The following is a 26,246-nucleotide window of genomic DNA, read 5'->3' as shown; positions in this document are numbered from 1 at the left end:
GTGTGCAGTTCCTTTTTTTTTTTTTTTTTAATTTTTTTAATGTTTATTTTTGACACACAGAGAGAGACAGAACATGAGTTGGGGAGGGGCAGAGAGAGAGAGAAAGAGAATGAAACACACACACACACAGAATCCGAAGCAGGTTCCAGGCTCTGAGCTATCAGCACAGAGCCCGACGCAGGGCTTGGATTCACGGACCATGAGATCATAACCTGAGCTGAAGTCGGGATGCTCAACTGACTGAGCCACCCAGGCGCCCCAGCTTCTTCTTTTTTAAGTTTATTTATTTTTGTGGGAGGGGGGGAAGGGCAGAGAGAGAGGGAGAGAGAGAGAATCCCAAGCAGGCTCTGCACCATCAGCATGGAGCCGGATGTGGGCCTCACACTCACAAACCGTGAGATCATGACCTGAGCAGAAGTCAGACGCTTAACCCACTGAGCCACCCAGGCGCCCCTCAAGTGTGCAGCTTCTGATGTCACTCCTCAGGGGGTACAGCCTCGGGCCGTGTACCATCAGCCTGGGATGACACTGTTTGCATTAGAGCTCTTTTTGACCTTCGCAGATCTCTCTTTAAGTTAAGCTACCTGCCTCTGTGAATTGCAGGCTGGTGACTACTGCTCTCAACAGCACCCTGGGGCACAAATTGCCTCACAGGGTTCTGCAGGCTCAGCTTCCGTACTGGGGGTGGCTCCTCCAGTCCTCTAATCCCGTAGTGCATGTGGTTGCGTAGTTCCAAGCTTCCGTGGTGTAGACAGCTGCTCTAACCCCGGCTCCTGCGGTAGCTTTCCCTTTGCAGCCCCCGGGGTAGTTTCATTTCAGAGTGCTCCCAGCAAGACACCACCCTGCGGAAGAATGGCTTTAAAACGGCAAGTTTGGAGCTGAGAGGCAATCAATTGATGCCTGGCAAAGACTCAGATGTCCAGCAGCAGCAGAAAGAATAAAAAGTTGTGGTGTATTCATACAGTGGCATGCTATCCAGGAAGGAGCATGGGCGAACCCCTATACACGACGTGGAAGAGACATCCAGCAGGACGCTGAGTGAAAGAAGCCAGACGTAAAGGAGTCCCCTCTGCGTGATTCTATTTATATAAAATTCAGAAATCAGCCACATGAGTGTGGGCTGTTAAAGGAAGGAGAGTGGTTGCCTTTGGTGGGTTTAGTCATGGGCAGGGGGCGGTGGTGATGGGGAGAAGGGACCCCTAGTTGCTAGAGATGTACCGTATCCTGGTTTGGGTGCCGGGTGTTTGGGTGCGTTCACTGTGAAAATTCTTCGAGCGGTATATTGCACGATTTATGCAGTCTTCCACAGGCATTTGTGTGCATACGTTTATTTATGATAGGTAAGTAAGATTTGCTTGAAAAAGGATATTTGCATGCTCCTGTTCTTTGCCGCGCTATTGCCAATTCCTCAGCAGTCTATCTCCTTTCAGAGGAGGGCACCGAGATGCAGAGAATAGAGAGAACTTATCCAAGGCCACCGAGCCAGTAAGCTGAAAAGGCGGGATTCAAACCCAGGCAGGCTGGCATCTGAGTAAGTCCTCTTGACTCTCGGCCATGCTGCCTCTCCCCACAGCCTGGACTTGAATGCGGCCAGGGTGGCAACCTGGCATGAGATGTGCTTTGGCCAGCCCAACCATGCCATGGTGAGGAAAACTGGCCGATTCTGCATGGGAAGGTGAGGCCACAGAGGCCTGCGCAACTATGTGAGGCCTTTCCCTTAGGGGTCTTGGGCAAGACTGGTTTTCTTGGAGCTTTCATTGCTCAGAGAAATAGTCCCTCCAGCTCCCATTGGCCCTGTAAGATGCCACGTTAGCCCACTGAATCACGGCTAAGTCCAAAACCAGTGGGAGCAGAGAGAGAGCTGGTATAGCGGGTCCACGTTCTCCTAACACAAGTGTCCAAGCTCCTTTCTCTGGAGAGGCAGCTGCTAGCAACCTTGGGAGCATGCTCGTCTTGTGCCTGGTGCTCCTGTGCACCTTTTTTGTGGGAGTCTTCGTCTGGACTGTCCTCCAGCATTTCCTCACCGTAGATGTCCCCTCTACCTTGCAACATCCCGCCAAGTTCAGATTTCTGCATTGCCTGTTCCTGTATGCTTTAACTTTGGTGAGTTTGCTCTCGGGCTCTGTAGTGGGTTGGGTCTCCTTTCCTCTCTCCCCATAACTTGCCCCTCCTTTCCTCTTCAGACTCTCCCCAAGACATATTTTGTTACACTCTCTTTAGTGTCTGCAGCTCTGTTTCCCTTCCTTCCCTTCCTCTCTCCCTTCCAGCTCTCCCTTCCCTTCCTCTCTCTGCCCCTCCCTCCTTTTCTTCCTTCAAACACTTACTGAGCACCCGTCACCTGGCTGCTTTCTGAGGATTCTAAAAGGATTGCAGACCCAGCCCCTTCTTCTACAGGGTTTTCAGCCTGACAGGGAACCGAACCGCCTTAAACCACAGCCTCTTTTGCCCTCTGCGCACTCAGCTGCCTGTAGGCTGTCTCCTCTGAATACAGTGTAGGCACATGGAAGGCAGGGACTGCTTTAACTACCTTTGCGACATTGGCCACAGGCACAGACCTGCCACCTGGTAGGTGCTTTCCATTTGCTGATCAAGACATAGGTGAATCTATCCAGCATGTCAGAGGGGTCATGCTGGCCAGGCTCTGAGCAGGGACTAGGGTTGGGGATAGGACGGCACATATTTAGAGCTGCAACAGGTTTGGAAACAAAGGCTTGGCATGTCGTAGGAGGCAGACCACTGGTTTTAACCCAGTGTTCCATCCCCTGGGTGTTATCAGCCCAACAGTTCATACTGCTTACTTGGGATGGAGGGCAACTGTAGAAGGACGAAGACAGAAGGCCTCACTCAGCTGATAGCAGAGTGAAAGGTAAGGAGCCCAGATGGTAGGCAGCCTGCCAGCATGTGCATCCCAGCTCTGGCTGTGCAATCTTGGGCAATGCACTTGACCTCTCTGTGTCTATTTTCCCATCTGCGAAAGGAAACAATGGTGTCCATCTCATCAGGATGGCAAAAGAATTAAATGACACGTGATAAGGGCTTCCTATGTTTGGTAAAGAAATAAAATGTGTTTATGTGCTTCTGGAATGTTCCACCATGGATGTGGATGACTCTTAGAGACATGAACACCTCTAGTTTGTAATTTCAGAAATGTTACTGGCTCAAGGAGACAGGCTGAGGGCAAAACTCTCATCTCTGTTATTTTTCCTGGCCAAGCACTTCACTGGAAGTCGGCCTGTCTCAAACCAGTGGCTGCCATTGCACGGAATTATGGGCCAGTTTGAGACCCAGAAAAAACCAAGGCCTTTCCGACCTTGTTTTCTCCTAAAGAGTAGCCCATAAGCTGCAAGCACCTGCTGATGACCGTGGCTCTGAGGCACTCACAGGAGGCTCGCAGATGGACCTTAGAAGCAACACAGCCCGTTATTCTGCCAGCAAGGTGGGCTTATTCAGGAAGAGTAGAGGAATTGCAATTGGGGACCTGCAAGTTATGGCAAACCCACCTGCGAGTCCAGAGATCAAAGGAGAGAAGCTTCTTTGCGGAGAAGTGGAGGGAGGTGGGAGGGGCTGCTTTGAATGAAAGTCCATTGGAGGAAAGTGTGAGGTCAGGGAGGGGCAGTTTCTCATTGGCTGAGTTGTGGTATCTTCTTATTGGCTGAGCTTGTTGCTGGGCAAGAAGTTCCTTCCTTCCGCCTGTTGGAGGAGGCAAGCAGGCTTCTTCTGCCCACAAGGTGATGCAAGTCTTCTCGCTGGTCTCCAATCACGATGAGCAGCACCACGCGAGGGCTCCCCCTCTTCTTCCCAGGGGGTTTCCTTGTCCAGCTTCACGGCCCTGAAGCTGGAGCTTCGCTTGTGATGTCTCATCCTGATCCCTCCAGCGCTGGCTGGGTGCCCCCAGGACGCACTGCCCATCACGGGGTGTCCATGATGAAGATAATGATGTTCGGTGGAGGGAGACACACGGGTGACCACATCCATGTACTAAAGCCTTGAGGGGTTCTGAAGAAATCTGGGCAGGGTACTTAGGGCCTCCAAGGAGGCAGCAGCCATTGCTGTGAACAGGAGGATACAGCTCAGGGATGGCATCAGTCAATGAGAACATGGACTTGAGCTTGGATATCAAAGTCCGTTTGGTGTTTCTCCACCTGCTAGGCAGGTAGAAAGGCTTCCAGGAAACAATGTGAGCCGAGGGTGAGTACATGGAGCATGGGGGAACTGCAATGGAGGAGGTGAGAGCTGGAGCCCATCTGAGCCGACAGGAGGCATCTTGACGTCAGGGTGCTCGGAGCTGAGCTGGCCAGTGAAGGTCCGAGCTGGCTGAGTACAGAGGCCTGGCGTCCTCAGATGTGGGCTAAGCAGGCCATCTCCAACCAGTTCCTCACCTCACTCTCCTCCAGCTCAAGCAGGGAAATGAAGGTTTTGTTTGGAGTTCTCTTTGGAGAAATCAAAGCCTTGGATGTCTCCACGGAAGGAAGGCACTGGGGCATCCCAGGGGACCTGGGACAAGACCCAGTGGGTGTGAGCAGGGGAAGGACTGGGGATCACGCTTGCCAGGACCCACCAGTGAGACACTCATCGTGACTGGTCACGTCTAATCCCCAAGCCTCCTCCTTGGGCTGTGGACACCATTCTGTTTTGTAAAGGAGGGAAATCGGAGCTCAGAGACGGTTAGTTTGGCGATAAGCTAAAACTTGAGTTCAGATCTTCCTGACTCCAGAATCCAAGCTCTTTCTGGTTTAGTGGTTGAGAACACATGTTCTGCATGTTACTCCTTGGCAGGCAGGGCACTTGACCTTGGTTTGCCTCAGCTCCCCCATCTACAAAAGAGAGCTGATAACTCTGCTTGACTTAGAAGCATCACTGAAAAGTTTCATCCAGTTTATAACCACTCGGACCACTACTGGCATGCTATAGGTGACTCATAAATGATGCACTTCCCTTGGGACACAGACACACTTAATGTGCGGTCCTTGGAAGAGATGATTCCAGTGGTTGAAAGGCAGTGAGTACATATGCAACATGATAACTTGTAACTATATTTCATGATTTATTCAGACATTTGTTTGTTTATAGCTAGAGTGACTATATTAGTTTAAAAACAATGGAATTTTATACACATTTGGCAAACAAATGGCCATGTGCCATTGCACCCTTCTTCTGAGTCAACAGCAGGCATCCCTAATCCCATCACTTTCTTTTGTTGAACACAAACATGGCTTAAGAATCTGTCATGGCGCAGGCTCCGGGCGGGCAATGTTGGGTGTTGACCCAAGTGATGACCCTTTTTGCCATCTGAGGCTGGAGAGCCAAAGAGGAAGGTTGCCTGCCAGTTGCCTTGAACAGTTGACTTTGTTCAATTCAGTGCCCAACCAGTCAGCCTAAACATGGTCAAGATCTTTGGCCAATTCATACCGTTATTCAATCAAGATCGTTTGGGAGGAAGTTCTGAAACCCAAACCCTCTATGGGGACACAATCCAGAGCCTGTCCTTCCTGATGAGCCTTACCCAGATGAGACAGATAAGAAACTGCAAAAACATCCTAGCAATTACAGGTGACAGGAGTCCTCTACGATCCAGATGGGTCCTGACCTCTCCTAATGTCTCCCTTTCTTTCTCTTACGCCTGACAAGGGAATATATTTGAGAGGCTGGGAATCTGCTCCAGGCCCAGATTTACCCAGTTACTGCATAGTTTTGTGAGAACAAAAAGGATGCTAGACTTGTAGTGACTGACCTGTATTTTGGGACCATACCTGTGAGGCTGTTCCAATCCAAGGCAGAGTCCTCTAGCCCCTGGTGAAGCATCATCTTCTTCCATGGAGGAGGCGGGTTCATGGGGAACTTGGGTGAGGTGCTTCCCTGCAGCTTTGTAAAGGAAGAGCTTCATCTGTGTGTACAACTTGGCTCACTCTTCACTGAGAACCTTTTTACGAGTAACTCAAAGGAATCAGCGGTTGGAGGCTTTTTAAAAAAAAAAAAATTATTTATTTATTTAGAGAGAGAGAGTGCAGGGGAGGGGCAGAGAGAGAGAGGGAGACAGAGTCCCAAGCAGGCTCCGCACTGTTAGCGCAGAGCCTGACACGGGGCTTGAACACATGAACTGTGAGGTCATGACCTGAGCCGAAATCAAGAGTCAGGACGCTTAACTGACTGAGCCACCCAGGCGCCCCAGCGGTTGGAGATTTTTTATAGGAATCCCAGGCTGAGTGCTTTGGGCTCAAGTAAGCAGATGACACTCAATCTATGCGAGAAACGTTCTTTTCTGTACTGTAATGGTCTTGGTCAAGGTGAGGCTAGTGCGGTGTCTCAGTGGGGCTTTCACGATGCTGGGGTGTTGACTGCTCTCTTCCCTCGCCACCCACAGCTTTGGCCCGTCTTATCCGTTTTCCACCCACAGTACATCCCAAACCCATGCATGTCTCCCTGGCTCTGCTACACTACCATGATCCAAGACCCCATGTTCTCTCTTGCCTCGGCCCCCTTGACCCTCACACCCCACAACCCCCCACACACACACACACACACTTCTGTCGCCCCTCAATCCATTCCTTCCCTGGCAGCCAGAAAGAGCTTGTAAAACTACAAGTCAGAGCTTGTTGGTCCTGGGCTAAACCTTTCTTGTGGCTTTCCAGTGCCTTTAGATGGAACCGAGCCCTCGAGCCCTGACAGCTTTGGAGGTCCTGCTCACCTTTCCAACCAGGTGCACGGCGTCTCCCTCCTCCCAAAGCAGTTCATTGTGCTCTAGCCACACTGCCTGCCTCTCAGACACTCCAGGCTCCTCCCCTCTCTCTCTGAATATTTGGCACCTTCTGTTCTGGCAGCTTCAGACGATGTCTCTCCCCTCCTGACTTTGCATGACTGGTGGACCCTTATTTGTTCATTCAGGCTGACCTCAAATATCCTCTCCAGAGCGGCATCCCTGAACATCTTACCTAAGGCATAGTCCCTTAGAGTTCCATACCCGTCTCCATCCCTGACATCATCCCTTTAAATTTCCCTCATGACACTTGTCATGGTCTGAATTTATCTTGTTCCTTCGTGTATTTCCTCATTTTCTGTCTGTCTTCCCCAACTAAAAATGGAATCTCCCAGAGTGCCAGGAAGACTTGTGTTTTGTTTGCTGCCTTATCTCCAGCGCCTTCCTTGCCTGTGGATTTTAATTTTTGAATGACTATATGAGTTCATGAACACAAAGATGGATGAATGGATGGGTGAATAACTGGGTGAAAGGATGTGTTCATGGACGAACAAATGGGTGGACGGATGGCTGCCCAAAGTTGCCCAGAACTTCCCTGAGATTAGGGTGTGCTGCCACCTGGTGGTGGAAATAGCAATAGCCGCATTTGCTGCCGGGATGCTCTCCTTTTTTTCAGAAGTTAACAATGGATATCTCCCATCTACCGGCCCCCGAGGTCATGCTTCCCTTTCAGAGATCCCCCGGGAGCACCCCATTAGTTGGCTAGGACTGTTATCCCTCCTCTGTGGGGCATGATGTTATTTTAAAAGTGAAGCGAGGGGGCGCCTGGGTGGCGCAGTCGGTTAAGCGTCCGACTTCAGCCAGGTCACGATCTCGCGGTCCGTGAGTTCGAGCCCCGCGTCGGGCTCAGTGCTGACAGCTCAGAGCCTGGAGCCTGTTTCAGATTCTGTGTCTCCCTCTCTCTCTGCCCCTCCTCCGTTCATGCTCTGTCTCTCTCTGTCCCCCCCCAAAAAAAAAAACAAAACAAAACAAAAAAAAAACGTTGAAAAAAAAATATAAAAAAAAAGTGAAGCGAGGCTTCATTTGGGAAATATTCCCCCGGTATTTACCTTGTGTCATACATATCCTGTTCCAGGTACAGGGGACCGAGTGGAGAACACGAAAAACTCTCATGGAGCCTACTCAAACGAAGAGGCTGAGCAATGAAAGAGAAAGCCAATAAATAGGGTAATTCCACAGAGTTATGGCACAAGATGATGGGATAGAAAATGATTCATGTGCATCTTTAGTTTTTCCAGAGGAAGCTTCTCCAAAAAGGTAGAATTTGAACTCAGGTCCAAGCAACTGATGAGGAGGAATAAGCCCCATAGAGGCTGGGGAGCAGCATTCTAAGCCTGTAGGGATAGGGGCAGGCAAATGGGGCCCTTGCCTGGGGCTCGATATTTAAAGGGGCACCAAGAAACTCAGTCTTCAAGATAATTTTATGCACTATTTTCACCTTTTTAACGTTAATTTATTTTTTGAGAGAGAGAACGAGAGCGAGTGGGGGAAGGACAGAGAGAGAGGGGGACACAAAATCCGAAGCAGGCTCCAGGCTCCAAGTTGGGAGATCATGACCTGAGCCAAAGTCAGATGCCCAACCGACTGAGACACCCAGGTGCCCCCTTTTTATGCACTATTTTGAAAAATTCAATATTAATGCAAAAAATATATGGTGAACAAAATAACAACGTTTATCTAAAGGCGGGATCCAACAGGGCCAGGCGAATTGTACAAATGCAAAGTAGGCTCTTGTCTATGTAAGATTTTCATACGTCCTTCATCACAGATACTCGTGGCATTTGCTTTGATTACTTAAAAGATTGCACCAAAGTATTATTTATCTCAGCTGGAGTGTCTTGGTGGCCAAGACACTTGGTGGCTTAGTTTTGTGCCCAAGGCAAGTGCCTGCCTCACTCTGTCCCAGCCCAGTTAAGTCTAAGCAGAAGAAACAGCAAGTTCAGAGCTCCAAAACAGGGGCTCGAGGGAGAGAAAGAATGTCAGGGCAGCAGAGCAGGGAGGCAGGGGGATGATGTGGGAAAGGCCAGCAGCGGTCTCCACCCTGGCTGTGCTTTGAACCCCCGGGGAGGGGGGGGCTTTGAGTCATACCCACACCAAGGTCCTGCCCACGCCACTGTCAGTCTCAGGGGTGGGGCCCAGGCATCAGCATTTTAAAAAAGCTCCCAGATGGCGCTAATCTGCAAGCTAAGGCCTCCTTGGGAGCTGCCTGTCCCACTCAGTTTTGTCCCCTCCTCCGTCACGTCCCTCAAAGGGTGATGATGAAGCTGGGGCACTTCTCCCGGTCTGCTCAGTCATTCACCACCGCCCCCGAGGCTGGAATTTGGGAACTCCTGCTGCCCGTGCTCCCCACCCCAGAGACACTGGTTCAATTATTTGGGGCTCAGTCTGGGCACCAGGACTTGGAAAACCTCCCTGGTACTTCTATCTACAGCACAGCCAAGGTTAGAAACCACGGAATTAGAGGCTTCTTTGGCACAGATACTGTGTCTGGTGCTGTACCAGGATGGCCAATGGACTGTTGATAATGGACTTGTCTGAGAACCTCAGAGGTACCCCTCGGCTAATAGAAATGGCCCATGGAGTGCCTGGGTGGCTCAGTTGGTTAAACGTCCGACTTCAGCTTAGGTCGTGATCTCATAGTTCGTGGGTTTGAGCCCCACATCCGGCTCTGTGCTGACAGCTCAGAGCCTGGAGCCTGGTTCGGATTCTGTGTGTGTGTCTCTCTCTCTGCCCCTCCCCTGCTCATGCTCTATCTGTCTCTGTCTCTCAAAAATGAATAAAATGTTAAAAAAATTAAAAATAATAAAAATGGCCCATCCAACCATCCCATATTTCTTAATAACATACATTTGTGTGCATGCGTACGTAATTACCATTAATACTTTACAGCAGGCATGCCTACCCTCCCTGGCCTTGGTTTTGTCCGTTTCAAATCGCCAAGCCTTCCTGGTCCTCAGTTTCCCCCCCCACTGTGGAAGAAAATGTTGCAGCTGGTGAGCCCTGAGGCGCATTGGAGTCCCGACATTCAGGAGACCACGGCAGATGTCAGGTGTCTTACATGGCCTGGCTTTTTGGTTTTGCCCAGGCAGAGCCAGCTGGAGTCACTGCAGAGGAAGTAGGGAAAGGAACAGAAAAACAATGTCACACCCAAAGCGGACACTGCTGGCACGTTCTCCTCGGGGACTAGGGTGAACAGTGCTGGGCCCTGCATGGGGGTGTTGACATCCCTGCAGGCCACTCAGGGCAGCAAGACAGACTTGCACCACCACCTGTGCAATTTTCTGGCCCTGGAGACTGATTCTGTGCTGCTGTCTATTGGGTGAGCTGCTGGAGAAAGTCAGTGGGTGTCACTTGGGTGGAAGAAGGTAGGGAGGAGCACGTGGATGATTTGTAGAAGAGAGAGGGGGGCCCTAGCCCCCAAGAGGCACTCTCGCACGTACATGCACGGACACAGGCACAGCGCCGTTCAAGAGAGCAAAAACCCAGAAAGAAGTCAAATGCCCACAGCAGGGGTGTGCACGAACAAACTGGGGCATGAGACAGCAAGTGCTGGTGAGGAGGTGGAGAAAGGGGAACCCTCACGCACTGTTGGTGGGAATGCAAAGTGGTGCAGCCACTGTAGAAAACACTATGGAGGTTCCTCAAAAAGTTAAAAATAGAACTACCCTATGATCTAATAATTGCACCACTGGATACTTACAATTAAAAAGGATAGATGCACCCCTGTGATTACTGCAACATTTTTTTCAATGGTCAAATTATGGAAGTAGCCCAAGTGTCCACCGGCAGATGAATGGATAAAGATGTGGTGTATATACAACGGAGTGTTTTCCAGCCGCAAAAAAGAATGAAATCTTGCCATTTGCAATGATGTGGTTGGAGCTAGAGGGTATTATGCTAAGCAAAACACTAAGTGACACTATATTAAATGTACACACAAGTGATTCAGCACTTACATATAACACCTAATGCTCATCAGAACAAGTGCCCCCCTTAGTACCCATAACCCATTTAGCCCATCCCCCACCCACCTCCCTCCATCAACCCTCAGTTTGTTCTCTGAGCCTCTTACGGTTTGCTTCTCTGCCTCTCTCTTTTTTATTTTGCCTTCCCTTATGATCATCTAATTTGTTTCTTAAATTCCACGTATGAGTGAAATCATATGATATTTGTCTTTCTCTGACTGACTTATTTCGTTTAGCACAATACATTCCAGCTCCATCTATGTCGTTGCAAATGGCAAGTTTTTGTTCTTTTTGATCACTGGGTAATACTCCATTGTACATCCACATCACATCTTTATCCATTCATCAGTTGATGGACATTTGGACTCTCCCCATAGTTTAGCTACTGTTGCTAAGCAACAAATGCTTTTTAGTATAAGCATCTGCCATGTTTTTTTCTACTTTTTAAAAAATTTACATCCAAGTTAGTTAGCACATAGTGCAATATGATTTCAAGAGTAGAATCCAGCGATTCATCCCCCACGTATAACACCCAGTACTTAGTGTCTTCCTTAATTCCCCTTGCCCATTTAGCCACCCCACTCCCCAAACCCCTTCAGCAACCCTCAGTTTGTTCTCTATATGTAAGAGTCTCTTATGTTTTGTCCCCCTCCCTGTTTTATATTATTTTTGTTTCCCTTCCCTTATGTTCATCTGTTTTGTCTCTTAAAGTCCTCATGTGAGTGAAGTCATAGGATTTTTGTCTTTCTCTGACTAATTTCGCTCAGCATAATATCCTCTGGTTCCATCCATGTTGTTGCAAATGGCAAGATTTCATTCTGTTTCATTGCCAAGTATATGTATATATATATACAAGTATATACAAGTATATATATATGTGTGTGTGTATATATATATATATATATACTACTCCACCATATATATATATATATATATATATATATATATATATACTACTCCACCATATATATATATATATATATATATATATATACTACTCCACCATATATATATATATATATATATATATATATATATATACATACATATATATATATATATACACACCATATCTTCTTTATCCATTCATCTGTCAATGGACACTTGGTCTCTTTCCATATTTTGGCTATTGTTGATAGTGCTGCTATATACATTGGGGTGCATGTGTCCCTTCGAAACAGCACACCTGTATCCCTTGGATAAATGCCTAGTAGTGCAATTGCTGGGTCGTAGGGTAGTTCTATTTTTAGTTTTTTGAAGAACCTCCATACTGTTTTCTGTCCGAGTGACTGCACCAGATTGCATTCCCACCAGCAGTGCAGGAGGGTTCCCCTTTCTCCGTATCCTCGCCAACAGTTGTTGTTGCCTGAGTTGTTAATTTTAGCCATTCTGACTGGTGTTAGTTGGTATCTCATTGTGGTTTTGATTTTTATTTCCCTGATGATAAGTGGTGTTGAGCATTTTTTCATGTGTCTGTTAGCCATCTGGATGTCTTTGGAAAAGTGTCTATTCATGTCTTTTGCCCATTTTTTTCACTGGATTATTTGTTTTTTGGGTTTTGATAAGTTTTTTGTAGATTTTGGATACTAACCCTTTATCTGATATGTCATTTGCAAATATCTTCTCCCATTCTGTTGGTTGCCTTTTAGTTTTGCTGATTGTTTCCTTCTATGTGCAGAAGGTTTTATCTTGATGAGGTCCCAATAGTTACTTTTTACTTTTGTTTCCCTTGCCCCCAGAGACATGTTGAGTAAGAAGTTACTGCAGCTGAGGTCAAAGAGGTTTTTGCCTGCTTTCTCCTCGAGGATTTTGATGGCTTCCTGTCTTACATTGAGGTCTTTCATCCATTTTGGATTTATTTTTGTGTCTGGTGTAAGAAAGTGGTCCAGGCTCATTCTTCTGCATGTAGCTGTCCAGTCTTACCAACACCATTTGCTGAAGAGGCTGTCTTTATTCCATTGGATATTCTTTCCTGCTTTGTCAAAGATTAGTTGGTCATACGTTTGTGGGTCCATTTCTGGGTTCTCTATTCTGTTCCATTGATCTATGTGTCTGTTTTTGTGCCAGTACCGTACTGTCTTGATGATCACAGCTTTGTAATACATCTTGAAGTCCAGGATTGTAATACCTCCAGGTTTGGTTTTCTTTTTCAGGATTGCTTTGGCTATTCATGGTCTGTTTTTGGTTCCATACAAATTTTAGGATGTTTGTTCTAGCTCTGTGAAGAATGCTGGTGTTATTTTGATAGGGATTGCATTGAATATGTAGATTGCTTTGGGTAGTATTGACATTTTAACAATATTTGTTCTTCCTGTCAAGGAGCATGGAATCTTTTTCCATTGTTTTGTGTCTTCAATTTTATTTCATAAGCTTTCTATAATTTTCAGTGTATAGATCTTTTGGTTAGATTTATTCCTAAGTATTTTATGGTTTTTGGTACAATTGTAAATAGGATTTATTCCTTGATTTTTCTTTCTGCTGCATCATTATTGGTGTATAGAAATGCAACCAATTTCTATGCTTTCTATAATTTTATATCCTGTGCTTTGCTGAATTCATGGATCAATTCTAGCAGTTTTTTCATGGAATCTTTCAGGTTTTCCACATCATGTCATCTGCAAAGAGTGAAAGTTTGACTTACTCCTTACTGATTTGGATGCCTTTTATTCCTTTGTGTTGTCTAATTGCTGAGGCCAGGACTTCCAATGCTATGTTGAATAACAGTGGTGAGAGTGGACATCCCTGTCGTGTTCCTGACCTTAGGGGGAAAGTTCTCAGTTTTTACCCATTGAGGATAATATTAGCAGAGTGTATCTTGTATATGGTTTTTAATCTTGAGGTATGATTCTTCTATCCCTACTTTCTTGAGTGTTTTTATCAAGAAAGGATGCTGTATTTTGTCAAATGCTTTCTCTGCATCTATTGAGAGGATCATGTAGTTCTTGTCCTTTCTTTTATTAAAATGACACATCACATTGATTTGTGGATATTGAACTAGCCCTGCATCCTAGGTATAAATTCCACTTGATTGTGATGAATAATTCTTTTATTTTTTTTATTTTTATTTTTTTCAACGTTTTTTATTTATTTTTGGGACAGAGAGAGACAGAGCATGAACGGGGGAGGGGCAGAGAGAGAGGGAGACACAGAACCGGAAGCAGGCTCCAGGCTCCGAGCCATCAGCCCAGAGCCTGACGCGGGGCTCGAACTCACGGATCGCGAGATCGTGACCTGGCTGAAGTCGGACGCTTAACCGACTGCGCCACCCAGGCGCCCCAATAATTCTTTTAATGTATTGTTTGATCTGGTTGGCTAGTATCTTGTTGAGGATTTTTGCATCCATGTTCAGCAGGGAAATTGGTCTTTAGTTCTCCTTTTTTGTGGGGTCTTTGTCTGGTTTTTGAATTAGGGTAATGCTGGCCTCACAGAATGAGTTTGGAAGTTTTCCTTCCATTTCTATTTTTTGGGACAGCTTCAAAAGAATAGGTGTTAACTCTTCTTTAATGTTTGCTGGAATTCCCCTGGAAAGCCATCTGCCCCCGGACTATTGTTTTTGGGGGGAGATTTTTTTTTTTCAACGTTTTTTATTTATTTTTGGGACAGAGAGAGACATAGCATGAACGGGGGAGGGGCAGAGAGAGAGGGAGACACAGAACCGGAAACAGGCTCCAGGCTCCAAGCCATCAGCCCAGAGCCTGACGCGGGGCTCGAACTCACGGACCGCGAGATCGTGACCTGGCTGAAGTCGGACGCTTAACCGACTGCGCCACCCAGGCGCCCCTGGGGGGAGATTTTTGATTACTAATTCAATTTCTTTACTGGTTATGGGCCTGTTAAAATTTTCTATTAATGGGTCTCTTAAAATTTTCTATTCTTGTTTCAGTTTTGGTAGTTTATATTTTTCTAGGAATTTGTCCATTTCTTCTAGATTGCCCAATTTATTGGCATATAATTGTTTATAATATTCTCTTAGTATTGTTTGTATTTCTGCAGTGTGGGTTGTTATCTCTCCTCTTTCATTCTTGGTTTTATTTATTTCAGTCCTTTCCTCTTTCTTTTTGATCAAACTGGCTAGGGGTTTATCAGTTTTGTTAATTCTTTCAAAGAACCAGCTTCTGGTTTCATTGATCTGTTCTATTGTTTTTTTGATTCTGATAGCATTGATTTACATTCTAATCTTTATCATTTCTCATATTCTGATGGTTTTGGGTTTTTTTTTCTGTTCTTTTTCCAGCTCTTTAAGGTGTAAGCTTAAGTTGTGTATCTGAGACCTTTTCTCTTCTTTAGGAAAGCCTGGATTGTCATATACTTTCCTCTTATGACTGTCTTTGCTATATCCCAGAGGTTTTGGGTTGTGGTATTATCATTTTCATTGGCTTCCATGTACTTTTTAATTTCCTCTTTAACTTCTTGGTTAACCCATTCATTCTTTAGTAGGATGTTCTTCAGTCTCCAAGTATTCATTGTCTTTCCATATTTTTTCTTGTGGTTGATTTTGAGTTTCATAGCATTGTGATCTGAAAATATGCATGGTATGATCTCGATCTTTTTGTATTTGTTGAGGGCTGATTTGTGTCCTGGTACGTGATCTATACTGAAGAATGTTCCATGTGCACTTAAGAAGAATGTGTATTCCACTGCTTTAGGGTGAAATGTTCTGAATGCATCTGTTAAGTCCATCTGGTACAGTGTGTCATTCAAAGCCATTATTATCTTGTTGATTTTCTACTTAGATGATCTGTCCATTGCTGTAAGTGGGGGTGTTGAAGTCCCCTACTATTATGGTATGATTATCAATGAGTTTCTTTATATATGTGATTAACTGATTTATATATTTGGGTTCTCTCATGTTGGGGGCACAAATGTTTACAATCGTTAGCTCTTCTTGGTGGACAGACCCCTTAATTATGATATAATGCCCCCTTTCATCTCTTGTTATGGTCTTTATTTTAAAATCTAGATTGTCTGATATAAGTATGGCTACTCCAGCTTTCTTTTGGCAACCATTAGCACAATAGATGGTTCTCCATCCCCTTACTTTCAATCTGAAGGTGTCTTTAGGTCTAAAATGTGTCTTTTGTAAACAGCATATATATGGATCTTGTTTTCTTATCCATTCTGTTATCTTATGTCTTTTCACGGGATAATTTAGTCCATTGACATTTAGAGTGAGTACTGAAAGATATGAAATTATTGCCATTGTGTTGCCTATAGAGTTGGAGTTTCTGGGGGTATTCTCTGGTCCTTTCTAGTCTTTGTTGGTTTTGGTCTTTTTTGTTTTCTTTTTCTTTTCTCCTCTCAGTGAGTCCCCTTAACTTTTTCTTTCAGGGCTGGTTTAGTGATCATGAACTCCTCTAGTTTTTCTTTGTCTGGGAAACTTTTTATCTCTCCCTCTGTTTTGAATGACAGCCTTGCTGGATAAAGAATTCTTGGCTGCATATTTTTCTGATTCAGCATGCAGAATATATCCTGCCACTGCTTTCTGTCCTGCCAAGTTTCTGTGGATAGGTCTGCTGAGAACCTGATCTGTCTTCTCTTAAAGGTTAAGGACTTTTTTTCCTTGCTGTGTTCATAATTCTTTCCTTGTCTGTGTATTTTGTGAATTTGACTATTATATGCTTTGTTGATGGTTGGTTTTTGTTGAATCTAATAGAAGTTCTCTGTGATTCCTGGATTTTGATGTTGTGTCTATCCCCAGGTTAGGAAAGTTTTCTGCTATGATTTGCTCACATAACCCTTCTACTCATTTCTCTCTCTCTTCATCTTCTGGGACCCCTATGATTCTGATGTTCCTTTTTTTTTTTTTTTTTTTTTTTTGATGTTCCTTTTTAATGAATCACTGATTTCTCTAATTCTTATATCGTATTCTTTTGCCTTAGTTTCCCTCTTTTTTTTCCTGCTTCATTATTCTCCATAAGTTTGTCCTCTGTATCACTGATTCATTGCTCTGCTTCATCCACCCTTGCCACCATGGCATCCATTCGAGTTATAGCATTTTAATTTAGTCCTAACTAGATTTTACTTATTTTATCTCTGCAGAAAGGGATTGTATGCTTTTTTCTTTTTTCTTTTTTTTAATGTTCATTTATTTTTGAGACAGAGACAGTGCACGAGTGGGGGAGGGGCAGAGAGAGAGGTGCGCGCACGCGCGCGTGCGCGCGCGCACACACACACACACACACACACACAGAATCCAAAGCAGGCTCCAGGCTCCAAGCTGTTAGCACAGAGCTCGATGCGGGGCTTGAACTCACAGACCATGAGATCATGACCTGAACTGAAGTCAGACGCTTAACCAACTGAGCCACCCAGGCACCCCTATCCTTTTTTCAATTACAGCTAGTATTCTTACTATTGTGATTCTAAATTCTAGTTCAGACATCTTGCTTACATTTGTGTAGATTAAGTCCCTGGCTGTCATTTCTTTCTGTTCTTTCTTTTTGGCTGAATTACTTTGTTTCATCATTTTGGAGGAAGAAAAAGAATTAATTTAATAAAATAAAAATAAAATTAAAAAATTAAAAACAACACACAAAAATCAAATGAAGGAAGCTAGGTGTGTTTTGGTCTGGTTGTTGAAAGAAGCTTGATAGAATAGAGAAAAAAGGGAAAGGAAAAAATGTAGAAAAGAGGGAAAAATTAAGAAAATGTTTAAAAATTTAAAAAATGTATACAATAAAATAGAATAAAATGAAATTAAGAAAGTAAAATAGACTAAAAAATTTACAAAAAAATAATAAAAAAATATAGTAGAAAAAAATTAAAGAGAATTATTTTTTTTATAAAAACAGAAAATAAAAAATAATTTTTTTCTCTTTCTGTATCCAAGAATAAGAAAAGAAAAAAAAATGAGTAGCTGGACCAGCAAACAGAATGAAATCTGAGTGAAATTACATCCAGTTTTCCCTAGAAGTCAAACTATGAGCACTTTATAGTCTGTAAACTAAGCAGGCAGAGAGACTTGTGGTCATCCTCTAGGGCTTGGTTGGTGGAGATGGACAAGGCTTGGTGTAATGGCTCCATTCTCCACTAGGTGGCACTGCTTAGCTTACTGGGGTGGATTGTTGTGGCGTGTGGGCATGCATGTATGCCCGGGAGATGTGAAAATGGCATCACCCTGCTTCCCAGTCTCTAGCATCAGAACTCTGTGCTCTCCCCAACTGGCAATCAAACACCTCTTCTTTGTCTTGGACTTCCATCCACTTCCTGCTTCTACACTGTCCACAATCAAGCCATCAGCCTGCCAGGCAGCACCTCCTTCCCAAATTTTTTCTCAGATGGGACTGTGTTTCCAAACCCCTCACTTCTGAGGGCCCTGTGGCTTGAACCCACTCTGACCCTCGTAGGGAGGGTCTTACTGAGCAATAGCCAGGTGCTGGCCCATGCTGCTGCAGAGGCCCAGAGACTGTAGCCAGGTGCCAGCCTCCCTAGAAAAAGTTCACATGGTTGTGTGGCAGCAGTTGTTCAGAGGCTATGGTAAATCACAACACACACCTGGCGCCAGTCTTCACCACACCCTAATGTCCTTGTTCCAACACCAGCAACATGGCTGTAATCTGGGGTCCACTGGGACCTTTGCCTGTGGGGAGACTGCATGGCCTCTACCAAATGTCCTCTCTGCAGGGGAACTGCCTCTTCCCATGTGGCCTGATGACCCCTTGGACCTTGCTCTCTGCTCCTGAAGATTCGCCCTTCCCACCAGAGCAGCACCAGGTATTGAGCTGCGAAGTTTCTGGCTCTGTGCTCCCCTATTTATAGAGTTGTAATTGTATTGAAACCCTCTCCTTTCTCCTTTCTCCCTTTCTTATGAAGATGTTTCCTTGCAGGTGTTTCCACTCTTTCTCTTTGTCTCCAGCTGATTTTGGAGGGAGTGCTTTTCCTGTAATCTCCCCCCAAATCTCTGTCCTTTCTCTGCAAATAAAAACAGTTCCCTACCCTCTGCAGCTTCTCTCTCCCCCAGCTCACCTCTCTGCACCATGTACCTGCCAAGTTCTGTGGCTCAAGTTATGCAGATTGTTGTGTTTGTCTTCAGATCGATTTTCTAGGTGTGCAAAATGGTTTGGTGCTGATCTGGCTACATTTCAGGGGCGATTGAAGCAGAGAGCTTCCATGCTGCCTGCCATCTTGGCCTCTCTCCCCTACCGTGTTTTAAATGACCTTTGGGAGAGGAACAGGGAAAAATAAATCCATGTCATCTTCTTTCTGAAACCAGAAATTTGAGTAATTACTAACGTATCATATTCTAAACCCTTTTCAACATGAGTAAAAATTCTCCTAAACAAACAAAAACTAAGCTAAACTAAACTAAACCATGGCACAGTGAATATTATGTTACACAGCCATTAAGGTATTATGGATGATTACATAGCCATTTAAATAAATGAACTGGAAGGGCACACCAGAATGTGAATGAGTCTTGGCAGTATAAAATTAAGTGAAAAACATTAAAATAATTACGTAAGCCTGGTACTCTTTTTATCAAGTTAAAAACAAAATCAGAAGAGTATTTGTAAGGAATATGCCTAGACATTATAAAAGTACATGAAAAGGAAAGAAAGGGAATGGTGGATACAGGATTGAAGGTCAAGGTCACTGTTCCCTCAGATGGCGAAGGCAGCGAGGTGGGATGGTGGTGGGGGTATGATAGGGTTGGCCAAAGGTTATGGTCAAGGTCCTGGCTGTTGTTTGGGTCTGATGGTTCTTCAGGTGCTTATTTTGTTAAAACAACTACCTACCTACTTAACTTTGGGGTCCAATGCTGGGAGTGTCTCGAGACAGAAGAAGACAGTGGGCAATAGTTTCAAGAAGTTAGAGAAACTAAAAGCTGTCCTTTTAGATTCAACCTCTACCACAAGGCCCCTCAAACCCTGGCTGCCCCCAGGCATCTGTGCAGCTTAAAGCAACTTACTTGGCATCTCTGGTCTTCTCAAATGTGAGGAAGACAGTGTCTGACTGATAGAGGCTCTGTCACACTCTACATCTGAGAAGCCCTTTGTGATAATGAAAATGCCCCTTGAACACACGGAAATGTTAATAAACACCTGCATGAATATTTGTAGGAGATTGCTTAGGATATTGTTGTTTGATATATAGTTGAAAAGACTTAGGACATGGGTTTTGATAGAGAGGCTGGTGGAGGTTGGAAGACAGGTAAGGTTCTTCAATCTGCCAGGGTGACTGCAGGTCGGAAAAGATGTCCAGTGTCTGAAATGCTCCCTGGTTTCTCATCAAGACATAATGAGACTCCCTACCTAAGCTCCTGGAGAATCTTTTGACTTTCACCCCTACCCTGAGTGGGCAAGGGTGGGCATTTCTGCCTCTTTCTAGCAGGTCGGGATTCTGCTAATGGAAAACATGTAATATTTGTTATTTCTTTTATACTGCCATATTTGTATATTTAACATTTAGTAGGATGTGTATCCTTCTAGAAATAGAAAAATGGAGGCTGAAGTTTGTGTTTGCTGCTTCTAGGTGCTGAGCACATCTCAATACAAGGACCCTACTAAATAGTATATATTTTGCTAAGTTTAAATGGAAAGCTATGTTGATAACATTGATTTATTTATCAACATATTTGCTCATTGAGGCAATGTTGCAGGGTTGCAGTCAATGAAACCCTATCCTTAAAGATGATGCCTTAGAGCAACTTTTAATGGAAACAAAAATCAAGATCTAATAGGAAGTGGTGGCTTCCAGACTGGGTTGCTTAGGACACTGGGATTCCCTTCGTTTTTTTAGGGGTGGCCAGGGAGGTCAAAGAGGAAGAAGAATGAGTGAGGTGTTCAGATCCCTGCCCCTGGGCAAAGCTAGAATGACTGACCACTACTCACTTATTTTATACAGTGGGGGTCCTTGTATCATTTTAATAAGAAAAAATTAGAGGGTCTGGGTGGCTCAGCGGTTGAGCGTCCAACTTCAGCTCAGGTCATGATCCCACAATTAGTGGGTTCAAGCAAGCTTTGTGTCGGACTCTGTGCTGACAGCTCAGAGCCTGGAGCCTGCTTCGGATTCTGTGTCTCCTTCTTTCTCTGCCTCTCCCCTGCTTGTGCTCTGTCTTGCTCTGTCTTTCAAAAATAAATCAATGTAAAAAAATTTTTTTGAAGAAAAGCAATGTTGCTGTTCTAACGAAGTTTGAAAGCCACTAGTCTAAAGTGTCAGTTTTCTTTATGCGTGCCTTCCAAATTTAATCTTACAAGTAGAATGCACTTTCTTTTACAATGCTTTTAAATGATAGGTTGTAAGAAGAGAAAACACATTTAGCAACAACTTCAAACAAAAATTTGGGATAACAGCCATGTTTTTCATAAAATTTCTAATCAAAGCAGTTTAGCCAAAGGGTTTCTATTTTTTAAATTGATTTCTTTCTATTATCTCAGTCTTGATTTGTGCATTAGTTAGCTTGTGTTTTACTATTTCTGTAAGTTCAGCACCACCCCCAGCTTTATTGAAATATAATTGACATATAACATTGCATAAGTTTAAGGTGTATAACGTGTCAGTTTGAAACACTTATATATTGCAAAATGATTACCATGATAGCATTAGGAAACATCTCCATTCTGTCATGTAATTATTGTTTCTTTTTTGTGGTGAGAACATTTAAGATCTACTCCCTTAGCGCATATATATATTTATAGCACATATATATATTTATATATTTATATTTATATTTAGGGTTAGAGAGAGAGGGAAGGAGAGAATCCCAAGCAGACTGCACTGTTAGTGCCTAGCCCTGTGAGGGGCTTGAACTCGTGAACCATGAGATCATGACCTGAGGCAAAATCAAGTGCTGGCCACTCAACGGACTGAGCCACTCAGATGCCCCTAGAAGTTCATTTTAAAGTCCTTTCTCTTTGCCCTTGAATTCCTATGAGGAGACACACTTTGAGGGCTTAGAGCAGCCTTCAGGATGCTCTTCACAGCCAGAGCAGAATCTGTTTCCTGCCTGTTTACCTTTCCTCCACCTTCACCCTCAGGGCATCTCCCAAACCTCTCCCTCTTTCCCCAACCCCCAGAAAGAAGACAGCTCTTTTTTTTTTTTTTTTTAAGAATTTAAGATAGTGAAATTTATTTATTTATTTAATTTATTTTTTATTTTTTTAAATTTACATCCAAATTAGTATATAGTGAAGCAGTGATTTCAGTAGGTTCCTTAATGCCCCTTACCCATTTAGCCCATCCCCCTCCCACAACCCCTCCAGTAACCCTCAGTTTGTTCTCCATATTTATGAGTCTCTTTTGTTTTGTCCCCTCCCTGTTTTTATATTATTTTTGTTTCCCTTCCCTTATGTTCATCTGTTTTGTCTCTTAAAGTCCTCATATGAGTGAAGTCATAGGATTTTTGTCTTTCTCTGACTAATTTCACTTAGCATAATACCCTCCAGTTCCATTCATGTAGTTCAAATGCCAAGATTTCATTCTTTTCGATTGCTGAGTAATACTCCATTATATATACATAGCACATTTTCTTTATCCAGTCATCCATCGATGGACATTTGGGCCCTTTCCATCAACTTTGGCTGTTGTTGATAGTGCTGCTATAAACATGGGGGTGCACGTGTCCCTTCGAAACAGCACACCTGTATCCCTTGGATAAATGCCTAGTAGTGCCATTGCTGTGTCATAGGGTAGTTCTATTTTTAGTTTTTTGAGGAACCTCCATCCTGTTTTCCAGAGTGGCTGCACCAGCTTGCGTTTCCACCAACAATGCAAAAGAGATCCTCTTTCTCCACATCCTCGCCAACATCTGTTGTTGCCTGAGTTGTTCATGTTAGCCATTCTGGCAGGTGTGAGGTGGTATCTCATTGTGGTTTTGCTTTGTATTTCCCTGATGATGAGTGATGTTGAGCGTTTTTTCATGTGTCAGTTGGCCATCTGGATGTCTTCTTTGGAGAAGTGTCTATTCACGTCTTTTGCCCATTTCTTCACTGGATTATTTGTTTTTTGGGTGTTGAGTTTGATAAGTTCTTTGTAGATTTTGGACACTAACCCTTTATCTGATATGTCATTTGCAAATATCTTCTCCCATTCTGTCGATTGCCTTTTAGTTTTGATGATTGTTTCCTTTGCTGTGCAGAAGCTTTTTATTTGATGAGGTCCCCATAGTTCATTTTGCTTTTGTTTCTCTTGCCTCTGGAGACGTGTTGAGTAAGAAATTGCTGTGGGCAAGATCAAAGAGGTTTTTGCCTGCTTTCTCCTTGAGGATTTTGATGGCTTCCTGTCTTACATTGAGGTCTTTCATCCATTTTGAGTTTATTTTTGTGTCTGGTGTAAGAAAGCGGTCCAGGTTCATTCTTCTGCATGTCGCTGTCCAGTTTTCCCAGCACCACTTGCTGAAGAGACTGTCTTTGTTCCATTGGATATTCTTTCCTGCTTTGTCAAAGATTAGTTGCCCATATGTTTGTGGGTCCATTTCTGGGTTCTCTATTCTATTCCATTGATCTGAGTGTCTGTTCTTGTGCCAAAGGCAGCTCTTTAAGTCACTGGGAAAGAACAAATCTTGGTCATTAGATTAAAAAAAATTTTTTTTTAATGTTTATTTATTTTTGAGAGAGACAAAGCATGAGCAGGGGAGGGACAGAGAGAGAGGAAGACACAGAATCTGAAACAGGGTCCAGGGTCAGAGCTGTCAGCACAGAGCCTGACGTGGGGCTTGAACTTGTGAAATGGGAGATCATGACGTGAGCTGAAGTCCGATGATTAACTGACTGAGGCCTCCAGGAGCCCCTTGGTCATTAGATTTTGATTAAAAAAACCAAAAATTCATCCTGAAAGAAACTTCTGCTTTATTTGAGCTTTACTTTGCTTAGCCTGTTCTCTTTGGGCAGCCAGTGGGACAGCCAGGAAGTTCCTTTGTATCTCCCAGCATCACTAGTTGTTTTGCTCCCACTTCAGATGGCTCAGATAGCTTTCAAGTTGCATAATCTTGTGTGGAATGTCTACACCTATGGACAACAGGCAGAGCCTAGTGTTGGAGTCCAGAACCCCTGCCTGTAGGACTAAGGGGAGGTCCTTCATGCCCTCATATGCAAAAGAAAAAAAGAAAAGAAAAGATAAAAATCCCCACCTCACCGGGCCATTCTGGGGATTTAGTCAGAGACAGTCTTGCAAGGGGGAGTTGAGGACATGGTTAAAATGGCTCCCAGTGACACCTGTCCACACTGCTACACTTTTGTTCCCTGCTTGCTCTTCAGGTACCGCAAGCTTCCTGATCATCATTACCCCAGCATTTTCTGAGATTGCCTGAATGCCTCCATTCACTTCCTGAAGGCCCTGGAAACCTACAGGGTGGACCCCTCCCGGGTTGTGATCTGTGGAGACAGCACTGGGGGAGCGTATGTGGTCTGTGTCACCCAGGCCCTGGTGGGCAGATCAGATGTTCCCCAGATCCGGGCCCAGGTCCTGATTTATCCACTTGTTCAGATCATCAGTTTGCAGCTGCCATCTTACTGGCAGAGCAGAAATGTCCCATCCTGCCCCAGAAGTTCATGATGACATGTATGTTTAAATATATGGTTATCGACTTTCACTGGTGGGAAGCCATCTTGGATGGTGCCTTCATGCCCCCAGACTTCTGGAGGAAGTACAAGCAGTGGCTCAGCTCTGACAACATACCCAGGAGATTCAGGAAGATGCACCACCAACCTGTGTTTCCCAGCCCTTTTAATGGGGCTGCCTATCTGGAAAACAAACATCTTTTGGATGTAGACAATGCCCCTCTGATAAGAGATGATGAGACCATTGCTCAGCTTCCCAAGGCCTTCCTGGTGAGCTGTGAGCATGACATCCTCCGTGATGACACCTTGCTCTATATGAAGCGCTTGGAGGACCAGAGGGTCCCCGTGATGTGGTATCATGTAGAGGATGGCTTTCATGGGTCCCTACTGCTTTTTGACAAGGAAATTTTCTTGTTCCTGTGCTCCCTGAAAATTGTGAATGCTATAGCCAATTATATAAAGAGCATATAGCGACCCTGGGGTGCTGATTAAGGAGATGCTGAGTCAATGCTCTGGTCACATGAAAAGGATAAGTCAGCTTAGAATGGTTTTGCTTAGTATTCCAGAAAATCCAAATTGTGAGCAACGCTTGCTAACATTCTCACTCAGGTGAAATAAATATCAAAGGGAGAGACAAATGCCTTTAAAAACTTCTCAAAGCCCTAACACACAAGGTCTGTGAAGAATAAATGCTAACAACTGGTTATTCTGTCCGTGTGTCTCTAATCATGGTGCATCTATGCTCATGATGCCAACGCAGGGCTTGGGGCCATGGTGCCTGTTGGACGAGGGGGCACCTAATTGTTCTTGGGATCATAGGTCACCAGCCAAATTCCAACACACCAGTTATAGATCAGTCTCCAGCAGGAGAAATGCTCTTGCAATGAAACTCTTGCCTCACTTTAGCCATCCTTGGACAGGACTAAAGGCAGGTTTCAGGGGAGGTGGTGGGAAAAGGAGATGGAGAAGAGGGAAGGGAGAAGCAGTGAGGGAAAGAGTGGGCTCTGGGGGGCTGTGAATGTGGTCTGGGCTCAAGTCTTTAATCCGAATTCCAAAATCAGATTCCTGGCTACCAAGAGGCAGGTTCTCAGAGCTAAGTCTGTCCTGGGAACCTCCAGATGCTATCTGGAATATGAAAACTGCATTCTCCAAGACAGACAACTTACTATACATTCTTTCTTTGGTGAGCTTATGTATTGTTTCCACTTTTACAAAGAACCTTGCCTTAGGGGCGCCTGGACGTCTCCATCAGTAGAGTACAATCCTTGATCTTGAGGTTGTGAGTTCAAGCCCCACATTGGGTGTAGAAATTACTTGAAAATAAAGAAATAAAATCTTACAGAAAAGAACCTTGGCCTTGCTTAGTTCATACCACTTTCTCTGCTCATGGGGTAAGGAAAGAGAATCTTGGTACTGCATGCTGGTATAGTCCACATTAGTTTTTCCACTGGGCTCATGTTTGCTAGATACATCTGTAATGACACTGGGCTTCACTGCTGTCTAGACCCACCCAAGCACTGGAGTTGGAGGCTCCCTTCTGTTCAACCATAGCCTCCCTTGGTACCAAGGACCCCGCCAATGGTCAGTGGAGGAGGGAGTCTTACAGGTGTCTTGGATCCTTGCAAAGAAGGCAAATATCTTTTTCCAAAAGGTATTTCATTTTACCAAACAGGCAGTTTGGACTGGGATTCTCAGGACACAGGCAGACACAGAGTGGGAGCAGGGGAGTGGCAGAGAGAGAGAGACATACACACAGAATCTGAAGCAGGCTCCAGGCTCTGAGCTGACAGCACAGAGCCTGATGGAGGGCTTAAACTCATGAACTGTGAGATCATGACCTGAGCTGAAGTTGAACACTTAACCAACTGAGCCACCCAGATGCCCTCAAATTTAATGTTTAAAAAAAATTTAAAAATTAATGGGAAAAGATGAGTCAGGCATTCTTTCTTATACAGTTGATCCTTGAACAACATTGGTTTGAACTGCTCCAGTCTGCTTATATGTGGACTTTTTACAGCCCAGTACTGTAAA

At 44.4% G+C, this 26,246-nt stretch overlaps 2 protein-coding genes across 3 annotated transcripts in view; both read left to right on the top strand.

Annotated features, from left to right (window-relative positions):
* The window catches only part of AADACL3 (arylacetamide deacetylase like 3), an 81,301-nt gene that overhangs the window by 7,886 nt on the left and 47,169 nt on the right, over positions 1 to 26,246 (top strand). The window lies entirely within an intron of this gene.
* Positions 1,275 to 26,086, top strand: AADACL4 (arylacetamide deacetylase like 4). Its single transcript, XM_058719023.1, is given in 7 exon segments — positions 1,275 to 2,103; position 2,395; positions 5,629 to 5,697; positions 5,700 to 5,843; positions 10,010 to 10,073; positions 23,913 to 24,187; positions 24,190 to 26,086. Coding segments are annotated over 7 exon segments (1,209 nt in total). The 5' UTR covers positions 1,275 to 1,944; the 3' UTR covers positions 24,687 to 26,086.

The sequence above is a fragment of the Neofelis nebulosa genome, chromosome 2 (genome assembly GCF_028018385.1).
Source record: "Neofelis nebulosa isolate mNeoNeb1 chromosome 2, mNeoNeb1.pri, whole genome shotgun sequence".
In the NCBI taxonomy this organism is placed as follows: Eukaryota; Metazoa; Chordata; class Mammalia; order Carnivora; family Felidae; genus Neofelis; species Neofelis nebulosa.
Note: the sequence above shows the minus strand (reverse complement) of the source record. Positions and strands in the feature narration are given on the sequence as shown.